At 44.1% G+C, this 17,128-nt stretch overlaps 1 protein-coding gene across 1 annotated transcript in view; it reads right to left on the bottom strand.

The window, feature by feature from the left end:
* The window catches only part of LOC101793841 (neuronal acetylcholine receptor subunit alpha-7), a 57,562-nt gene that overhangs the window by 20,666 nt on the left and 19,768 nt on the right, over positions 1-17,128 (bottom strand). Inside the window, exons 3-6 of the mRNA XM_038171262.2 lie at positions 6,928-6,972; positions 5,661-5,770; positions 2,637-2,716; positions 273-440 (exon numbers count right to left, since the gene is read on the bottom strand). Of these exons, the coding sequence (XP_038027190.1) occupies positions 273-440; positions 2,637-2,716; positions 5,661-5,770; positions 6,928-6,972 (403 nt within the window). The remainder of the gene's footprint in view (positions 1-272; positions 441-2,636; positions 2,717-5,660; positions 5,771-6,927; positions 6,973-17,128) is intronic.

The raw sequence follows: 17,128 nt of genomic DNA on the forward strand, positions 1-17,128 counted from the left end.
ACTGGCACACTGCTCAGATGCATCAGCACCAGTAGATTTCATCTATGCACTTAGTTTTAGGCAATTGCTTCAGAACACAGTGTTTTCAGACACATTTCAAAGAATGCATTTGAAAAGTTGTTTCTGAATTTTTTTTTTTCATGCTGTGGTTTTCATGGAAAATCTTAGTATCTGTATTTCAAATGTCTCAATAAGATTGATCATTTCTATATATTTGGGTTTTGCCTTTGAAAATTAAACTACTGAAAAATAATTTAAGCCAGATAATTTACCCACTAAATCCCACTCTCCATTTGAGATGTAGTTGGAAATATCAGCATCAAGCATCTGCAGGTCAATCAGCCAGCCACTGTGAGTCCAGGAGCCAAACTTCAAATCACACTTCTGCACATCAAAGGGAAACCAGCGGACATCAATGTAGCAGGTGCTCTTCAAGATGCCTGTGGATAGACATAAACCAGAGTCAATAAGTGCAGGGAGCAGTTCACCTCCACCCTTATCTGTCCAGATGAGTGGGAGCAACTTTCTTCTGCAAAAGCCTGTGCAATGTAGTCGTGGGGTAATTAAGCAACTAGCACAGGTGGAAGATGTTGGCATGTGTGGAATATCATCCCTTCCTGGGCACCAAGGAAGAGCAGAGAAGATGACCTGTGCAGCCCGTGCCACCAGCAGCTGGTGGCAAAGCACAGATGCAATCCCTGCAAACCCTCACCCCTGCAGGCTTGTAGCTCTGCAGCCTTCACCTTATCTCCTCACCTCTCCTGGACCAGCAGCCATCTCAGAGGTGCTGTGCGATGGAGAAGCAGCTCCTGCTTCATTAGATAGTTATCTCCACTGCTGTGTCGAGGTGACCTGTTTGCAGTAGTTGTTTCTGTGTGCTCCCTAAAACACCAGCTAATATGAACCCTACCCCTGAGTCACCTAAACAGAGTCTGATGCTTTGCTGTAAGTACTCAGGCTGTGATTTTGAAGATAAAATCCCCAAAATAGAGCTACTGTGTTGCTGTTTGTGCCTGCTGCTGCAGAGGCTGAGGGCATTCTGGCATAACTGTATATTATGTGCAGGATTATTTATTTTCCTGCACAAACACTGATGTTCTTCAGAGGATAGATTCCCTCCTTTTGCTCCATCACCTTCTGGTAGGTCTGCCTCCCACTGCCACAGCCACTGTGGCGTTGGTTTCATGGGCGTTTTCTCCCAGCTTCTCCCAAATCTTGGCTCTGCTCCCTTCCTTCTCAACAGACAACTGTCTCCTGCTTGTCCTCTCTCTCCACTCCTCCACCAAGCCATATGTACCAGAGCTTGTTTCTTTAATGGAGAGCAGTGGTGAGTACAGTCTGCTCTCAGTCATGGGAAATAAAACTTTCATGAAGACTTGGAGACAACATCTTTTCCTCCTTTCCATGTTTTCCAGTCTCTTGATTAATCTAGCTGCTTCTGTGAGCACTTGCTGCATTAAGTAGGCTGATTATCAACATTTACCTTCTAAATTGGATTGGGCAAAGCAGTTTAGCAGCAGTTAAACTCATTTAAGAAATTATTTCCTGTGCTTTTCATGAGACATTTCTATTACTCCTTATTCTCTCTTTTTTATTTCCTTGCGGTCTTAAGTAACCAATTCTTCACCACAGTGTTTGTAGCTCACCATAGATGTACTCTGCTTGTGTGGTATGCCTTCTCCTCTGTTAGGTGAAAAGAGACTAGCAGAGCATCAGATCTGCCCACCCAGGCACCTTATCCATCACCTACTCATACAGACCCCAGGGGAATGAAGAAGGCTCTGCTCTGGTGCACCTTGATTTTATTCCTGTCGCCTGTTTCTCCCTGGAGAGCAACCATTCCCGTGGTCTGCCTCAGGAAAAACAAAACAAAACAAAAACTTTTTTTTTTTCCCTCCATTTGCTTGTTTGTTTTGTTTTGTATGTTTTTAAAGAAGTCTCAGAGGTGAGGATCTGTTGTGGACCAGCCACCAGGGAAGACCCATTTGTTTCCTTGTGTCCCTGTGGATGTCTTGGCATCAGTATGCCAGCAGATTTGGCACAAGGTTTGGACATTTCTTGCCCAAATGGAGGGGCTGTGGAGATAGCCCATGTGTTTTCTGGCAGGTGCTGGCTGCTGGGCCCTCTGGGCACTGAATCATGAATACAGACAGAAAGCAGGATGTGTTTTGGGTCTGGCTGGCCAGCACTGGATTCAGTTCATCTTTTCTCCTGGATCTGCAGGCTCAGCCTCACGAGGTGGACTTGGCTGCAGAGGGACTGCTGCTTGTGGGTGTCTCCTCTGGTACACAGCTCTTCTCACTCTCAGGAAAGAGCTAGCTGGTTTACATGAGAAGCTTCCCTCTGTGATAATGTGACCTGTGGTGCGTATCACCTTGCTTTGGGCAATACCTCAGCTGGGCCTCTGAATGATCAAACTGCTCAGAAGAGAGATTTACTGATTTATGAAGTGGAAATATGCTACTAATGATGGACCTAAATTACTTCAGTGGGTCTGTCTAATAATTAAATTACACAGATCGCAAAATTTCTGCAGACTGCTTCTAAACACTTTGAATTCATTTATGAAGGAAAACTGCTTGTAGTTATTCAAAGCTACACATTCACTTAAAACAAACAAACACACTGCATCCTACCTGGAGGAATATATTGGCAGGATCCAGAGTAATTCACCAGCACATTTGTGTGAAATGTTGCATCAAATCTTTCATCCGCACTATAACACGATACAAAGAAAACAAAAGAAAAGAAAGAAAATGTAGGCTGATTTTGAGTTAAGATGAAGCAACTTCCAAGAGAATAAACACAATCTTTTGTGAGAGTTTAATGCACAGAATCAAGGTCTGGCTTACACCTCGATGAAGAGCACACCCTTCGTTAGTATCTGGTCTTCTGACAGACACCATTGGCCTGCACCCAGACATGCTGGTGACTTTCTTAACTTCCTTGGAGAGTCCAGGAATCATATTATAGAATGACTTGAGTTGGAAGGGGCCTTAAAACCATCTAATTCCAACCCCCCTGCTATGGGCAGGGACACCTCCCACCAGCCCAGGCTGCCCAAAGCCCCATCCAGCCTGGCCTTGAACACCTTCAGGGATGGGACACCCACAGCTTCTCTGGGCAACCTGCGGCAGTGCCTCACCACCCTCCTAAAGAATTTCCTCCTAACATCAAATCCAGATCTCCCCTCTTTCAGTATAAAACCATCCCCCCTTGTCCTAGCATTATCTACCCAAGCAAAATTTGATTTCCATCTTTTTTAATAAACCTCCTTCAAGTATTGAAAAGCTGTAGTGAGGTCTCCCCAAAGCCTTCTCTTCTTCAGTCTCAACATCGGATGTCTCAGGGCAAAGGCAGAAGGGAAAGGAGCAGAAGTATCATAGTTTTTGAAGTTTCTGAGTGGTTTTCAAAGATTGGACTGCAGGCAGGAAGAGTTTTTTTCAGGGGCTGCTGTCAGAATCAGGCAGCTCACGGTGTAAATCAAGTTATTTTTTACCTATATATTTATTATGAGAGCAAAGGTTTCCTGAGGCTACAGTTCTGCAGTCTCTTAGGATACATGGGGGCCAAAGGTTTGCTTCAGACAATGCAAGACAACACTGGAGAGAGCCTGTTTCAGATCTGGGGTTCATAGGACAGTAGTGATTGAGACTGTAAGAGCAGAAACCACGCAAAAGGGATGAGGAAAAGGGAATTTATTTAAGAGCCCAGCAGTTCTGAGAAAGGGAAAGGAATAATGTGCCAAACAAGGGCAAACATTCTTCAAGGAAGCAGGCATGGGGACCTGCTCCAGGTTAAATACAGAAGGTTCCTCATGCTGGTGCTACAGACCCTTGCCTGTCATGGCTACGTGCAGGTCTTTGTTGCAGGACTACGCTATCTTACACACCCTGTCTTACAAGCAAACAAGTAAAATTCAGGTCCCCTGTTCGTCTTACGACCTGCTCTCTGTTCCTGTCTGAGGAGTCCTCAGGTGAGACATGCTGGAGAAGGAGACTCCATACAGGACACACAGACAGCCTACTCTGATGGGAAAAAGTAAATCACGGTGTCCACTGCTTCAGGATCCTCTGCATCAGGGCCTGGAAATCAAGGGCTGAGCATTGAAAACATGGGAGCAAGATCATATGCCTCAGGATAAGATTAATGAAACAGAACAAACTAGTGGGGATGAAATTGGAAAGACTAAGGTGCAGGACGAGTGATGACATAAAAGTCAGCAATAAAGGCTTTCATTAATAGAAGAAAACAAGGAAAAGTCAAACCGGACAAGTCAGACAGGATAGACCCACTGCTTGCTGTGGTACAGGGAGCTGCAGTATCCTGTACCCTCTGCACCTCACTCTTCACAAATTGTGGCTCACCCTAATTAATTCTCACACAGTGCCAGGAGCCCAGGGCAGGAGAGGGGAGGAATAGGTTAAAGAAGTGTAGATAAGAGACATTCCAGTTGGCAGCGCTGATGAAATTTACTCTCGAGTACTGAAGGGACTGGCCGAAATGCCCTCTGAAGCATTAACAATTATCTGTGAGAGCTCGGGGAGAACAGGGAAGGGCTCAGTGAATTAGAGAAGATCAAACAGAATTCTGACTTTTTTTTTTTTTAAAAAAAAAAAAAGGTGAAATTACAGACACATCAGTCTAACTTCAAAGATAATGAGGTGAAAACAGCTGGCACAGATTTGTCAAGGGCCAACTGGATCAAATCAATCTAATTTTCTTACTGACTTACTGAATAAGAGGAGGTAGAAGATATATCTGAACTTCAGAAAGCCTTTTCCATGCATGTTCTTATAAATAAACTAGAGTAATATGGACCATACTGTATTACTCATTTTTGGTGACAGAAAATGAGTAAAGAGACTGTAAAGTAGTAAAGCTAGAGTAAAGAATTATACTTTAAAAATTTCCAGGTCACTCCAAGCCTCCTTCAGATATTGCAGGGACTTGGAATGAAAAATGGATCTTGGCAGACAGTAGAAAACAGCAGAATGAAACTCATCCCAGATAATTAGAAAATATTATGCATAAAACTGATTAAAAAAAAAAAAAAGGAAAAAAAAAAAAAGACAAATCAGTGAAAATCTAGCCCAACAGCAAGATCCAAGAACAAAATTAGTCCAAAAGTAAGAAGTTAGAGCAAAAATTAAATCCACCCCCCCTCCTGGAAAGAATTAAAGAGAAGTGTCTAGAGCACTTTCACTGCAACCAAAATGACAGAAGTACTGTCCAGAGTACTGGACTCTCATGGAAAAGAAAAAAATAATCTGGAGTGTTAAGAGGAGACAAGGAATGATGAAAAGAAATTTAGAAAATGTGGGTGATGGGTAATGTGCAAAGAAACAGATTGTTCAGTTCAGGCAGGAAAACTGTGGCAGCAGCAATTTTCTAGCACAGGTGTGGTAATTATAAGGAGAGTACAGATTGTTTGCTCTGCAAATTCATTAGGATAAGGGAAATAAGACACCTGCAAAACAATAGCAAGATTTAATATTTAAATATGTTAGCTGGTGCTTGTTTACTTTTTTTTTTTTTTTTTTTTTTTTTTTTAAGTGTAGGAGACAAAGTCCTGGATGGCAAAAGCCCTGGAATATAAATGCAGCAATGCTGTTTTCCAGCACCCAGTGCTCTCACTGGATATTGTGCACCTTGCTTACCTGTTATACAGAAGAATGTCTGGTACCCAAATCTGGTCAGCAGGAAATCGTAAGTTCTGCACTCCTGGGTATTCGTACTGATCCCAAGACAAGTAAATATCAACCCAGTACTGTTGGAAAATACATACATTACATTACACAAGCTGGCAAAAATACTTTAAGGTACCTGGAATATTTAGGGAACAGAATGGGTGTTGTCAATAGCAATAGCAGTAGTATGATAGTATGGCTAAAAGGGTGTTACGTGTGCGATAGCTGAAGACACCCTCCACAAAGGACAGGATACACGTAGGCTGTGCCCTGACAGTCCCGTAGTCCCATGAGTTGGTCTGTTTTAGTTTTTCCAATAGAGCTAAACCCATTCTTTCTGCAAACAGCAGCAGGTAGCTGCAGAAGAAGCAGCCTGTTCAGTTGCACCCATTAACTTGACATAGTGTTCGGCTGCTTAAGTCAAAGCAGAATTAGCTCAATCATTCAAGTCTCCCACAGGCTTTCCCCTGCAGAGCTGCATCTTTGCTGAGCACAAACCATTAAGGAGATCGGTTTATGCTCCGTACGAATAGATCGTATCTCTCACCATACGCCACCAGCAGCAGACGTGGTGGGAAGCTCCCTCCACCACAGCCCTAAGCGAAGATCAGTTTTGCTTATCCTGCATGGCCAGCGCTGGTCACTGCTCAGCTGGAGAGGTTTGCAGGAAAGGGAGGAGGAGCATTGATGGGTGAGGTTTTTAAATTGGGAGGGAAGCTCCAAGGAAGCTGTCCCACCAGTGAGCCTGGGCACTGCTGACAGCAGTGTAGCACAGGGCTCCACGTGGTCCTCTGCATTTAGGAGTGCTTGCTGGGGGGGTTTTGTACACGCCATGAGAGCAGGGCACCCAGGTCTTACTGTGCCTTACTTCACCACAGGTCCTCATCTCTGCCCTTGGAGGGGCCCTGAGCCCCTTGAAGAGTCCTTCACTTGTGGTGGGAGTCTAGCTTTGGGCTCTCCATTGCAAGATCCCTATGCCCAGTGGCCTAACAGGATAGGCTGGTATCACTTCCAGAAGCCACCAGGTCTGCCCAATGGATTAACTCAATCTCCTTTGCTTTGTTTCAAATGCTAAAAGGAACATTGGAAAAAAAAATCAAAGGACTCAGAACATGCACTAGTTTCACACTGCAGACAAGTTAAAAGGCAGCAATCTTGCTTTCCAGGTAAGAAAATGCATCCAATAGCAGTTTGCTATTAGGAAGAGGCGAGTTGTTTATTGACATGGGTTACTCACCATCTGTAGCCAAGCATTTGTGATCAACACCTGGTTCTTCTCATCCTTTAAACAAAAGGGACAAGGGAAAGGGATAAGAGATAAGGGAAAAGGGAAGAGAAGAAGGGATGAGCCTCAAAGAACAAATAAATTACAGGTGGAAGAGTTCCTGTTCTGTTGCTTTGAAAACCCATGCTCTTGGAGTAAGCAAATGCAAATGCTACGGCGTAGACTGTGAGTTCAGCACAGAGCCACCCAGCTGCTTTGCATGGCTCAGACAATACTGGCTCTTTCTATCCTTTAAAACTACAGACCTCCGGAATTTATCATAACAAATCACTATCAGAAGCGAAAATAATAGACAACAGCTGTTATTTTGCTGGAGACAATTGAAGAGCTTACCAAATGCACAAGCTTTTCCTTTCATCTAGTTGGGCAAAACAAGTTACTTCTAATACCATGAAGTATGGTAATTGGAGCAGGTTTATATCATCTCTGCTGCCGCTGCAAAACTGTAGGGAAATGGCACTGGAAGCACTCTTCTTTTCGAGTCTGCAGAACCCCAGATCCACACCCATGCTTTGCATAGCTTCAGATACCACCGCATGTGTGCCCTGCACTTACAGAGAGCTAAGGCTGGGTACTCCATGGTGCTGGCTCACTGTATGCACAGTCCTGTCCAGCTTGAACTGAGATGGGTACTTAGGCTTGGGTTTGATGTTGTGCCTAAGGGTAGGTCTGACCAACGTAGCCACTTTCCAAGAAAATCATGCTCTTGGCCAAAAGGCGTGCCAGAAAGCAGCAGTTGTCCTCTCTGCTTCAGCTCAAATCTCTTCAGCCACAGCCTGGCCAAGGTGACTCACTTGTCCACAGCAAACTGGGAGTACTTTCAACCAGTGTTCTCCCAGACCATCACACCCCAGAGTACGTTGACTTGCCTACCCTTCCTACCGGTAAGTTAATATAAAGTACAACAGATTTTATGATTGATTGTGTTTTTTCCTATTCTTCCATAGCCAAAGAGAAACATTAGATACAGAACTCATGCAGAGACCAGAGCGATTAGCGACATTACAAGGAAGATGTGGAGATCTCTGAAGGAGAGAGAGGTGATTTATCATCAGACAAAGCCACTGTGAAACTCTACAGAAAACCCTGTGCAACCCCATTGCAGTGATAAAACCTCAAGGCCCAACAGAGCAGAAAATACTCATGGACAGCATGCAGTAAGAGCGGACAGACAGAGAACTTCACCAAGATGATGCCTTGTCCTAGCAAGTTTCTGAGGAGAAATTTGCCAGTTGGTCCTGGCTGTCACCTAATCAAGTTACTTCCCAGGCTCATGGTGACAACCACGTGGTGCCAGTGCTCTGGACTCCCGAGCTACCAGTTAACGTGTCTGTGTGTGTGTGGATGCCCTACGAAGCATCTGTTCCTTTCTCGTGTTTGGAGTGGGAGACACTGCAATGGCATACTACTGGGTGGTTTCTTCAATGAGGCCTCTTGAGTTTACCTGTTTTGTGTCCCATGCAGAAACCACTGCACGACTGCAGACTCCCAGGCTAATGCCTGAGGAAGAGCTGCCTGGGGAAGCCTCCTCTAAGCCTCTCTGGCACAGAAGATACTGAATCACTGGCACTGCTTTACCCCTAGCATAAAACTTGTTTGTGTCGTGCTTCTCTCTCCTCTCCCACTTGGCTTGTTGGAGCTGCAGAAACATCCCATTATAGAGAGGAGGAAATCATTGATCTGGAGGATTCATGATTGCTTTGGCAATGCGGCAGAGATATTCTCTGTTGCCAGGCACCTTTCTCCAGGAAAAGCATGACACAGATCTTTGCCATAGTCCTCTATGCAAATTTGTCTATCACACCACCTCCTCTTTCTCCCCTTGCATCCCCTTGAGATCAGCCTAAATGACTTATGCTGCTGGAAGGCACTACACAGAAATCAGACGAGATTTTAGATCCTGCTATACTGGTAATTGATGGAGTCATTAGAGTTATCTGTGCCAACAGATCTGGAAAAACAGCAACTCTACAATACCAAGGAAGTGTCCCAGGAATTCTCACAGGCCTTCCCTACCTGACTGATGCCTGTCTGGCCTGCCATGATTCCCCAGGTGGCATCTGGCATGGTGGGCATAATGCTTGTCTGAGTTACTCATTAAATCTTGGCTACGTTTTGTGCTGCTTGTCAAAAAATAAGTTCTTTATACTTCTAAGCTGCATACACCCTCAGTGCAAAGTACTGCTGAAAACAGCTGAACAGAGTGACCCAAAAGAGGGGCTGTAACAGCTAGGCTGCTCCTTTCCCCAGCCTGTGCAAAATGAAGGTTTTCCACGCATACGTTTTACCTCATGGCAAAAGTGGGGAGGGTAGCTTCACCTTTCTGTTGGCTACCCTAAAGCCAGAGGGGGATGCAGTAAAGGGTAGCACAGATCTGGAAGGCCTGTAAGTTTACTCCACGTGGAGATGTCTCTGTTCAGGGGCCTTTAACTCTTGACTCTGATTTACAAGCAAACTTCCTTTTACTTGACGTAGTAAGTTTATTCTCAATAAACTCCATGATTGCCAAGAAAAACACCTAGGGCAGACCTCTGTACTTCACAGAACTGCCTGTTGTGCTTAGCTGCTCACCCATCATATCTTTATGAGGTCCTTATTCAGAGTCAGGTGCTAATGACCTTGGCAATCAGTTTTGTCTTCAAAAAACTCATCAGCCACCTCACAGCATGTGGATATTTCATGTAGCACTAAATACATTACCTTGGGTACAATTTGACTTCTTGTCACAAGGCCACAGTGTTCACTGTGTTTGTTCTGCTCCTCAGTTTTGTTTTGCAGTCAAGGTTGGACTTTTCTATTCGAGTTGCCACACATTCACCTGGAACATAAGCACGCCCTGCATGGTCTTCCTGCCTTGCTTTTTGATAAGCACAGTCAGAAAGAGCATAAAGTCTAACCAGAGCTTTGGGCTGCTTGTGACTCTTTTAGCCTTGGGGGAAAAAATGTCACTTCAGGCTCTTTTCATGGCCATTCAGAGTCTGTCTATTCTCATCCTCGCCTCCAGGCTGCCGAGCTTTCAAAGGCTTTATAGACAGCAAATGCTATTTCCGTATTCAGCACTGATCAAAAGATGCAACCTGACGGGTCCTTCTTATCATAGGATGGAACAGAAAGTTTCCTAAACAAGGATCTGAGTTTGGGAAGAAAAAAAAAGGCTGTTCTGGGGAAGCAGAGGGGCACAACCCCTTCCTCCCCTGCTGGCCACCCCTCTGTTGATGCAGCCCAGGCCTCAGTTGACCTTCTGGGCTGCAAGCACACACTGCTGGCTCAGGTCGAGCTTCTCATCCACCAGCACCCCCAAATCCTTCTCTGCAGGGCTGCTCTCAATGAGTTCTTCTCCCAGTCTGTCCTCATGTCTGGGATTGCCCTGACCCAGGTGCAGCACCTTGCACTTGGACTTGTTGAACCTCATTAGGTTCACATGGGCCCACATTTCAAGCTTCTCCACATCCTTTTGGATGGCATCCCTCAGAAGGCCCCTCCTCAGAAGGACCCCGAGGAGCCAGTCCTTCCAAGAGTGCATCCTGAGGCTGCCCAGGAGGTGAGGGTGGTAGAAGTCTGGAAGTCTGAGTCTATCATACCATGTTTGTGCAAGGGGCTTTTAAGGCCTGAGATGTTTATGGAGCTTTCCATCTTTGAAAGTTTGTTGTTTTACTGGGCTGTGTAGCTTTGTAACCTGTAAGGAAATAGTGGACTAAATAGCCTTTGGAGTGGACTGGTTTCCTGGCCTTTCCAGAGCTCTGGAAAGATAGGAGAAAACTTGAATAACCCAGCACTTCTCTTTTTTTGGTCAATTTGCAAGGTCTATTCCTCACTTAGCACTGTCAACCCTGGAGATGACCTTCCCTCTGCTTTTCACTCTCTCAGCTCTCCCTACAGCAAAGCAACCAAAGCAGCCTAGCCAAAATCCCAGGTGAGACTGGAGAAGACAAGCCCCCAGAGATGCTTTTTCAACATTCCTCAGGCTGTTCCCCTGGGCTGAAAATGTTCGGCTCAAACAAATCAGCTTGCTTCTGGTTATTTAAAAATGCTGGGAAAGCTATTTCTGTGGTCAGTAGCCAGTGCAACAGTTGCCCTCTAAATCCTTTCTTTCTTTATCTAGGTCACATTCTCCCCTTTCTATCTTCAGACTCACCCCAGTTAATCCTCTCCCTTGGACATCTGATTATTCCTTTAGCCTTTGACCCATGGATGTTTCCTCCAGTGCATGTGCTAGGACATGTGTGAGTTTTATTTTTATTTATTTATTTTTCCCCACTGCCAACTCAAAGCTCACAATATGCCTTTCTTTTGCACCAATGCTTATCAATAGACTCTCCTTTGCCAGGCAAACTATGCCACACTATTATCTGGGTCATGGAAGAACAAATGCAAAGGCCTTCCTGGTTTAGTAGCCACATCCTATGGTGATGTGTCATCTCTCTAACAAGGCATTTGCTGCCTGGTGACTGACTGACCTCATTAATCTTTGTACTTTTGCAGAGGGAGTTAATTCTGCCATTGATTTATCACAAGATAGAAAGCTAAAAAGTCCTAAATTGCACAGGTAACTCTCAGCAGTGACTAAAGGCCATATGGGGCTACTTTGGTTGATTTCTTTTCTTATTTTTTTATGCTGCTTTCATGCCTGAATGTGTAGGAGGGGTATGGCCAAGAGAGAACACCATTGACCTTGAGACTCAGCTTTGTTAGCAAAGGCATCATTCTCCACACTGGATTTTGATCAAGAGAATCAAAAGGAAATGGAAAGGCTTTCAAATGCTCTTAGGCTCCGTCTATGTCTGCAGCAGGCAGTCCTTTCCACTGCTGAAACACCCTTCTACCCACTACCTTGCAATGATTAAGTAAAACAGCTTTAATGCACTGTATGAATGAAGTCCCACAAAACCAGACGGCTTGGGGAAAGCCTGGGTTGCCCTGGCAACAGTCATTAAGCATAGCTGGACAGCCTTTATACTTTTTTTCCAGTGTTTGTTAACCATAAGTACTGGTACATCTACAATTTGCCTTCTGAAGAGCGTTTAAAATGTTGGAATGAACGTTGCCATAGAAACGTCAAAATTGAGGAGATAACTGATGTTTAAGTACTTCATCTCCGTACATTCAAGAAGGCACTTTCAGGAGGAAATGGGAACTGGGGAGATGGCCTGGGGTCAAGAGGAAGGGATGACAAGGGACACCAATATACACTGCAACAACAAAGAGGACCAAACATCTAACGATGTCTGCTAAGCATTTCTGTGCACTTCAGGATGGAGACATGGTAAAGTTTGTCAAGCCAAGATATAGTTAAGAGCTCATAGATGAATATTCTCTCCCTCTTGCTTGTCTCATTTTACCACCTCAGGCCTTTACTCCTATGTTAAAGGTGTTTTCTTTAACATCCATGGGATGCAGACTTAGTCTCACACCTTTCATAGTGCATGGCATTCAACTACAGACTCTAGCTGTAGGTGCATCACTGGTGAAAATCTTTAAATTTCTGATACAATGCAGCCACTTGCCGGAGCCTGAAGACTTGGACTGCTGGGAAGAGTGCCATATTAGAGACTCTAGAGCTGGTTTAATGGCTACTTGGCCTCAAGCCCTTCAACAGAGATCTGCACATTCAAGGGACCCCATCCCCACGCTGTGGCAGGGTGCTGGGAGGAGCAAGGGTGCCTGCTTTGTCCTGCCACTTCACACACGTTTCCCTGGGCAGCCCCAGGAGCTGGGACAACAGGCCTCACGTGGCTTTCCAGCACAGGGCTGCTCTCTGATGACTGCTTGGATGAACTGACATGCCTACCCAGTTCCTGAGGGAAAGGATGTTATGTCACAGCCTAAAATCAGCCAGCCCTCCGCTGAAATACCAAGCCATCCACATGGAGCATGTAGGTGGTTTGTGTATTCTCCAGGGTGGGCTCCTCATCCCGAAATAGCCCTCCGTGTGTTTTGTGCACAGTTGGCAGGTGTTCTGATAAACAGGACTCGACAAAAATAATGTTATTCCAGCGCATTCATTATTCATTGCCTTTTTCAGCATTTGAAATCACAGGAAAAGCAGTGGGAGAGGGGCAGAGAAAGGTCACAAACAGGCCAACCCCAAGCACTCACCAAAGTCTCACTCCCAGGACACCTGCAAGGGTGCCTCTGCATTTCCTCCTGTATCTACATGCTACCATGACAGGACATGAGTCTGTTCTGAAACACAAGCAAGCACTTAAAGTCTTTTGTGAGGGATGGGAAATGGAGGAAGAGGATTTTACTTAAGAACTGAAGTGTCTCTCAGGAGGTACACTCAGAGAATACAGCAGCACTAATATATAAATCTTCTAAACACTGACAAACTAAGAAATGGACAAGGACACACTGACAGCTTTGGTTTAAATGCTTTATTGCAGCTTGTGGATTTAGAAACATGACCATTTGCAGTACCCCTGTCTCGTGCCAGTTTCCACAGCCCCTGGGCAATGGCCAGTTTGTGGGGACTCTGCTGCCTTTACTGGAGGGGGATGTGGAAAGTGTCATGCATCTCAAGCAGGTGAGTGCTTCTCCAAAGGACAAGTTTCTTTCCCTGTCACTGCTACCAGGCTCTTGAGTGATAATCAGGCAGATCTCACCTTAAATAATTTTTGCTCCTTTGTACCTTGTCTAGACCCTTCTTCAAACGGGATAGTACAGGCCTTTTTGCCACATAGACAGAAGACTGGGTAGTTATTGTGAAATGCCCAATCTGGATCAACATCACAGGAGAAAAAAAAAAAAGAAAAAAAAAAAAAAAGGAAAATCGGTGTATTTCTTGTTAGAACCACAGCCACCAAGCACAGCTTGGAGACCCATGCCAAATAACAGAGCAAACAAGCTGTTGGATTGCTGCTTACTAGGTGAACCCCATCCACTCCTTACCCTGAGCCAGGCAGAAGCCAGTGAAGAAAAGCTTTAGGTTTTAGGTTAAGAAGCGGGTAATTAAGACTTCATGACAATGGTTAATGCAAGTGTGTGGGCAAAGATGCATCAGCCAGGAAGCCATAATTCCCATGGTGCCCAACTTCATTGTGCTAGCAAACTCAAGTGTTGCGTGTTTAATTGGCTTAGTAAGACTGACATTTTGATAATGCCTGACACTTAAGAGGAAGCCAAACTACTAATTCATGACTCAATTAGCCCTGGCATTCCCACTGTTGAAGCTTCAACCACGCTAATGAAGAGGCCAATTTATTTAATTTTTCTTCCCAGAGTTCAAAATTGGTCACAGTAAGTGAGCTTTATGACCAGGAGAGAGTTGTTGGGATTTAACTTTAATGAATCTATTGGTCTATCAACCGTTCCATAATTTTCTGCTTGGAATTTTAATAAATACTTTTCATGATCACTAATTACTAATTTTCAGCTTTTATAATGATGTCCAGTCTGATTTGCTTCTCAGTTACACAGTTCTGAATCAGTCTCACTGCACTGGTCTCCATGGATTTGCTGTTGCAAGATGAGAATACAGTTTCTGGTGGAGAAAAACCTTTCAGGAAGGAGATGGGTTTTTTGAGAGTAGGGCTGCAGAAGGAGAAACAGAGCAGATGTAGCTCACAACGACTATGTTGGAAGCCCACAGATAAATAATCACAGAATCACAGAATTTCTAGGTTGGAAGAGACCTCAAGATCATCGAGTCCAACCTCTGACCTAACACTAAGAGTCCCCACTAAACCATATCCCTAAGCTCTACATCTGTAAATGCAAAGGCTTGAATAGGGAACAGTAACAAAAACAAAAAAGGATATATAAATGCAGAAGAACTGAAGGGCTGAAAGAGCTTTTCTTCCTACCTTTTGTCAATGTTTTGTGAATAAATAAAATACAGAATGTCTGCTTAATAAATATTTCCTTATGGTATCTCTTTCTTTTATATGCTCTGTGTTTCAGTCTTGAGTGGTCAAGCTTACACTTTTTAAGTTATCTACTCTGAAAAGATTTGTACAGGATGTACTATCAGGATTACGGTTTAATCTATGAATAGTTTAATCAGTGAATACTGATGCTATATTGGGAATAATATGTGAATGGGTGCTTATGTGTTTGACGTATTTATATTTATTTCCTTGAATCATTTGTGAATTGACCCAGGTTTTCTGTGCAGATATTTGGACACGTGGCAGTGTCAGGATGTAGGGTAGGAGGGGATGACTTAGCCACTGTAAAGTCAATTTAGGAATGGAGAGGAGAAATAGAACTAGAAAGACAATATTTGAATTTTCTGATTGTTTGGTTCACTTTTTAAAACCAGTGTGCCTGGCTGCCACCCTCCTCAGCACTGCTGGCAGGACCAGCACCACCACCAGCACCACCACCAGCGCCAGTACCACCAGCAACTCTTGTCCTTAGTCAGCTTTGCAAAAGGGGAGAACAGTACCTTCACTGTGTTAATGTTTTCTGGAAGGAATAAACACATTTTCAGATTAGAAAGCAGAGCTTGTTTCATAAATCATCTGAGTTTACAGCTTATGAAGCACTTGAAAACAAGGGGATGACTGCTAAAGATGTTCAGATCTGACAGAGATTTTGCAAGTACACTGACACTAGGAAGTCTGCATCAGATGGCAGGTGCCACACAGCTGGCCTTCATCACCTTCCTCCTGCCATTTACCTTCACCTTGTGGCACAGTCTTCTTACAGGCAGCCTTGTGCTTTGGCAATTTCTAGGCAAATGGAGTAAGAGCCAGCACAACGCTCTTTCTATACCAGCCCTTGTGGGCTGAATTCAAGGGCCCTGCTAACTGAGGAGCAGATCACCCAGGAACTGAGCTGGCAGATGAGGATATCCCTACTATAAAAGCTGCCTGCAAGGAAAGCTGCCTGCAAGGATCTCACCAAACACTTCCTCAAAAAAAAAAAAAAAACAAAAACTTTTCGGGGCTGCAATCTGATTTAGAGGAAAAACGACGTGAACTAAAGCTTGAATTGGAATTCTGATGAGTTTCTGGTAGATAAAGTTAAAACTTCTGTGTTGCCAAGCTAGCACACTGCTTATAGCAGTAGTAACTGCATCTGAGTACTCAGGGAAAGCATGCGCATATTTTCACCATAATTTCCCTTCACGGAAAAGCACAATATGCACAGTTCCAGTTTTCAGGAGACAAACTGCATATTGGCTCTTTATTGCTCCATTAAACTCGTCTGTGACCTTGTCTTGCTACTTTGCACACCAATCCAGAGCTTCGAGAAGCACCTAAATCTGCAGTTTAAGTGGGACTGTTTGCAAGCATATGATCCGGTTTGGGATGATCCTGCAATCTGTGGAATGGACAATCACTCTACACGCTGTTCAATCAAATCAAAACAGCTTACAGTAAATTTTCCATATATAATGTTTGTTTGGGGTTTATAGCTACAGCAAAATGATGGATTTTTTCACTTCCAGAAGTGCCAAGTTGCTCTTGGGTGGCAAGATTGGTTTTGTTTTAATATTTTTATGCCTTCCTATTGGTGGTTTGCCATCCCTTTTTCTTATAATTTTTCTTATTGTATTCCCTCTGAAACAGGGGGGCTGTTGCCACTGAAGCACTAACAAGAGTGTGGTGTTACAAACCTGGCGTGGTTTTCTGGATCAACAGCCAGACCTTCAGGGTGGCTCTGCAGAAGACGACAATGTCAGAGTGATGGACAGGCCCTCCCCTTTTCTTGCACGAGGCTAATGAGTGTGCTTGGCAGTGTGTGGCCTCTGAAAGGAAACAATGCACTTACTGGAAACCTCAGAGCTGTGTTTGCTTTTAGAAAGGACTTTTGAGTCATTTATCACCTCTGCAGCTTTGTGCCACCTTGCAGCACTCTTCGTAGAATGTGGCTCTTTAAATAATTTTTTTTATTAAGTCTGTGAGAATTGCTGCAGTTTTAGTCATGATACACTTCTATTGTTTGCCTGGCTGGTTTCTTTTTCTCTTTATACATCTAAACTTGCAGTTTGGAGAAACGTGGCCTAGAAAGCTAATCAAACAAGCTTTTCTTGCACCAAAAGCAGTGTGTCTATTGTTGCAGTGGCATTGATGCACTGACCCAAAGATAACGATAAATAGTATCACTAACAGAAGGAAAGCTTAAAAAAATACTGTATTTTTTAAAAATGTCTCACCATTTCTTCATCATAAAGGATATAGACCCCCTCACATAAGGTCTCCTGCAG

This window comes from Anas platyrhynchos, chromosome Z, assembly GCF_047663525.1.
Source record: "Anas platyrhynchos isolate ZD024472 breed Pekin duck chromosome Z, IASCAAS_PekinDuck_T2T, whole genome shotgun sequence".
NCBI classification, from domain to species: Eukaryota; Metazoa; Chordata; class Aves; order Anseriformes; family Anatidae; genus Anas; species Anas platyrhynchos.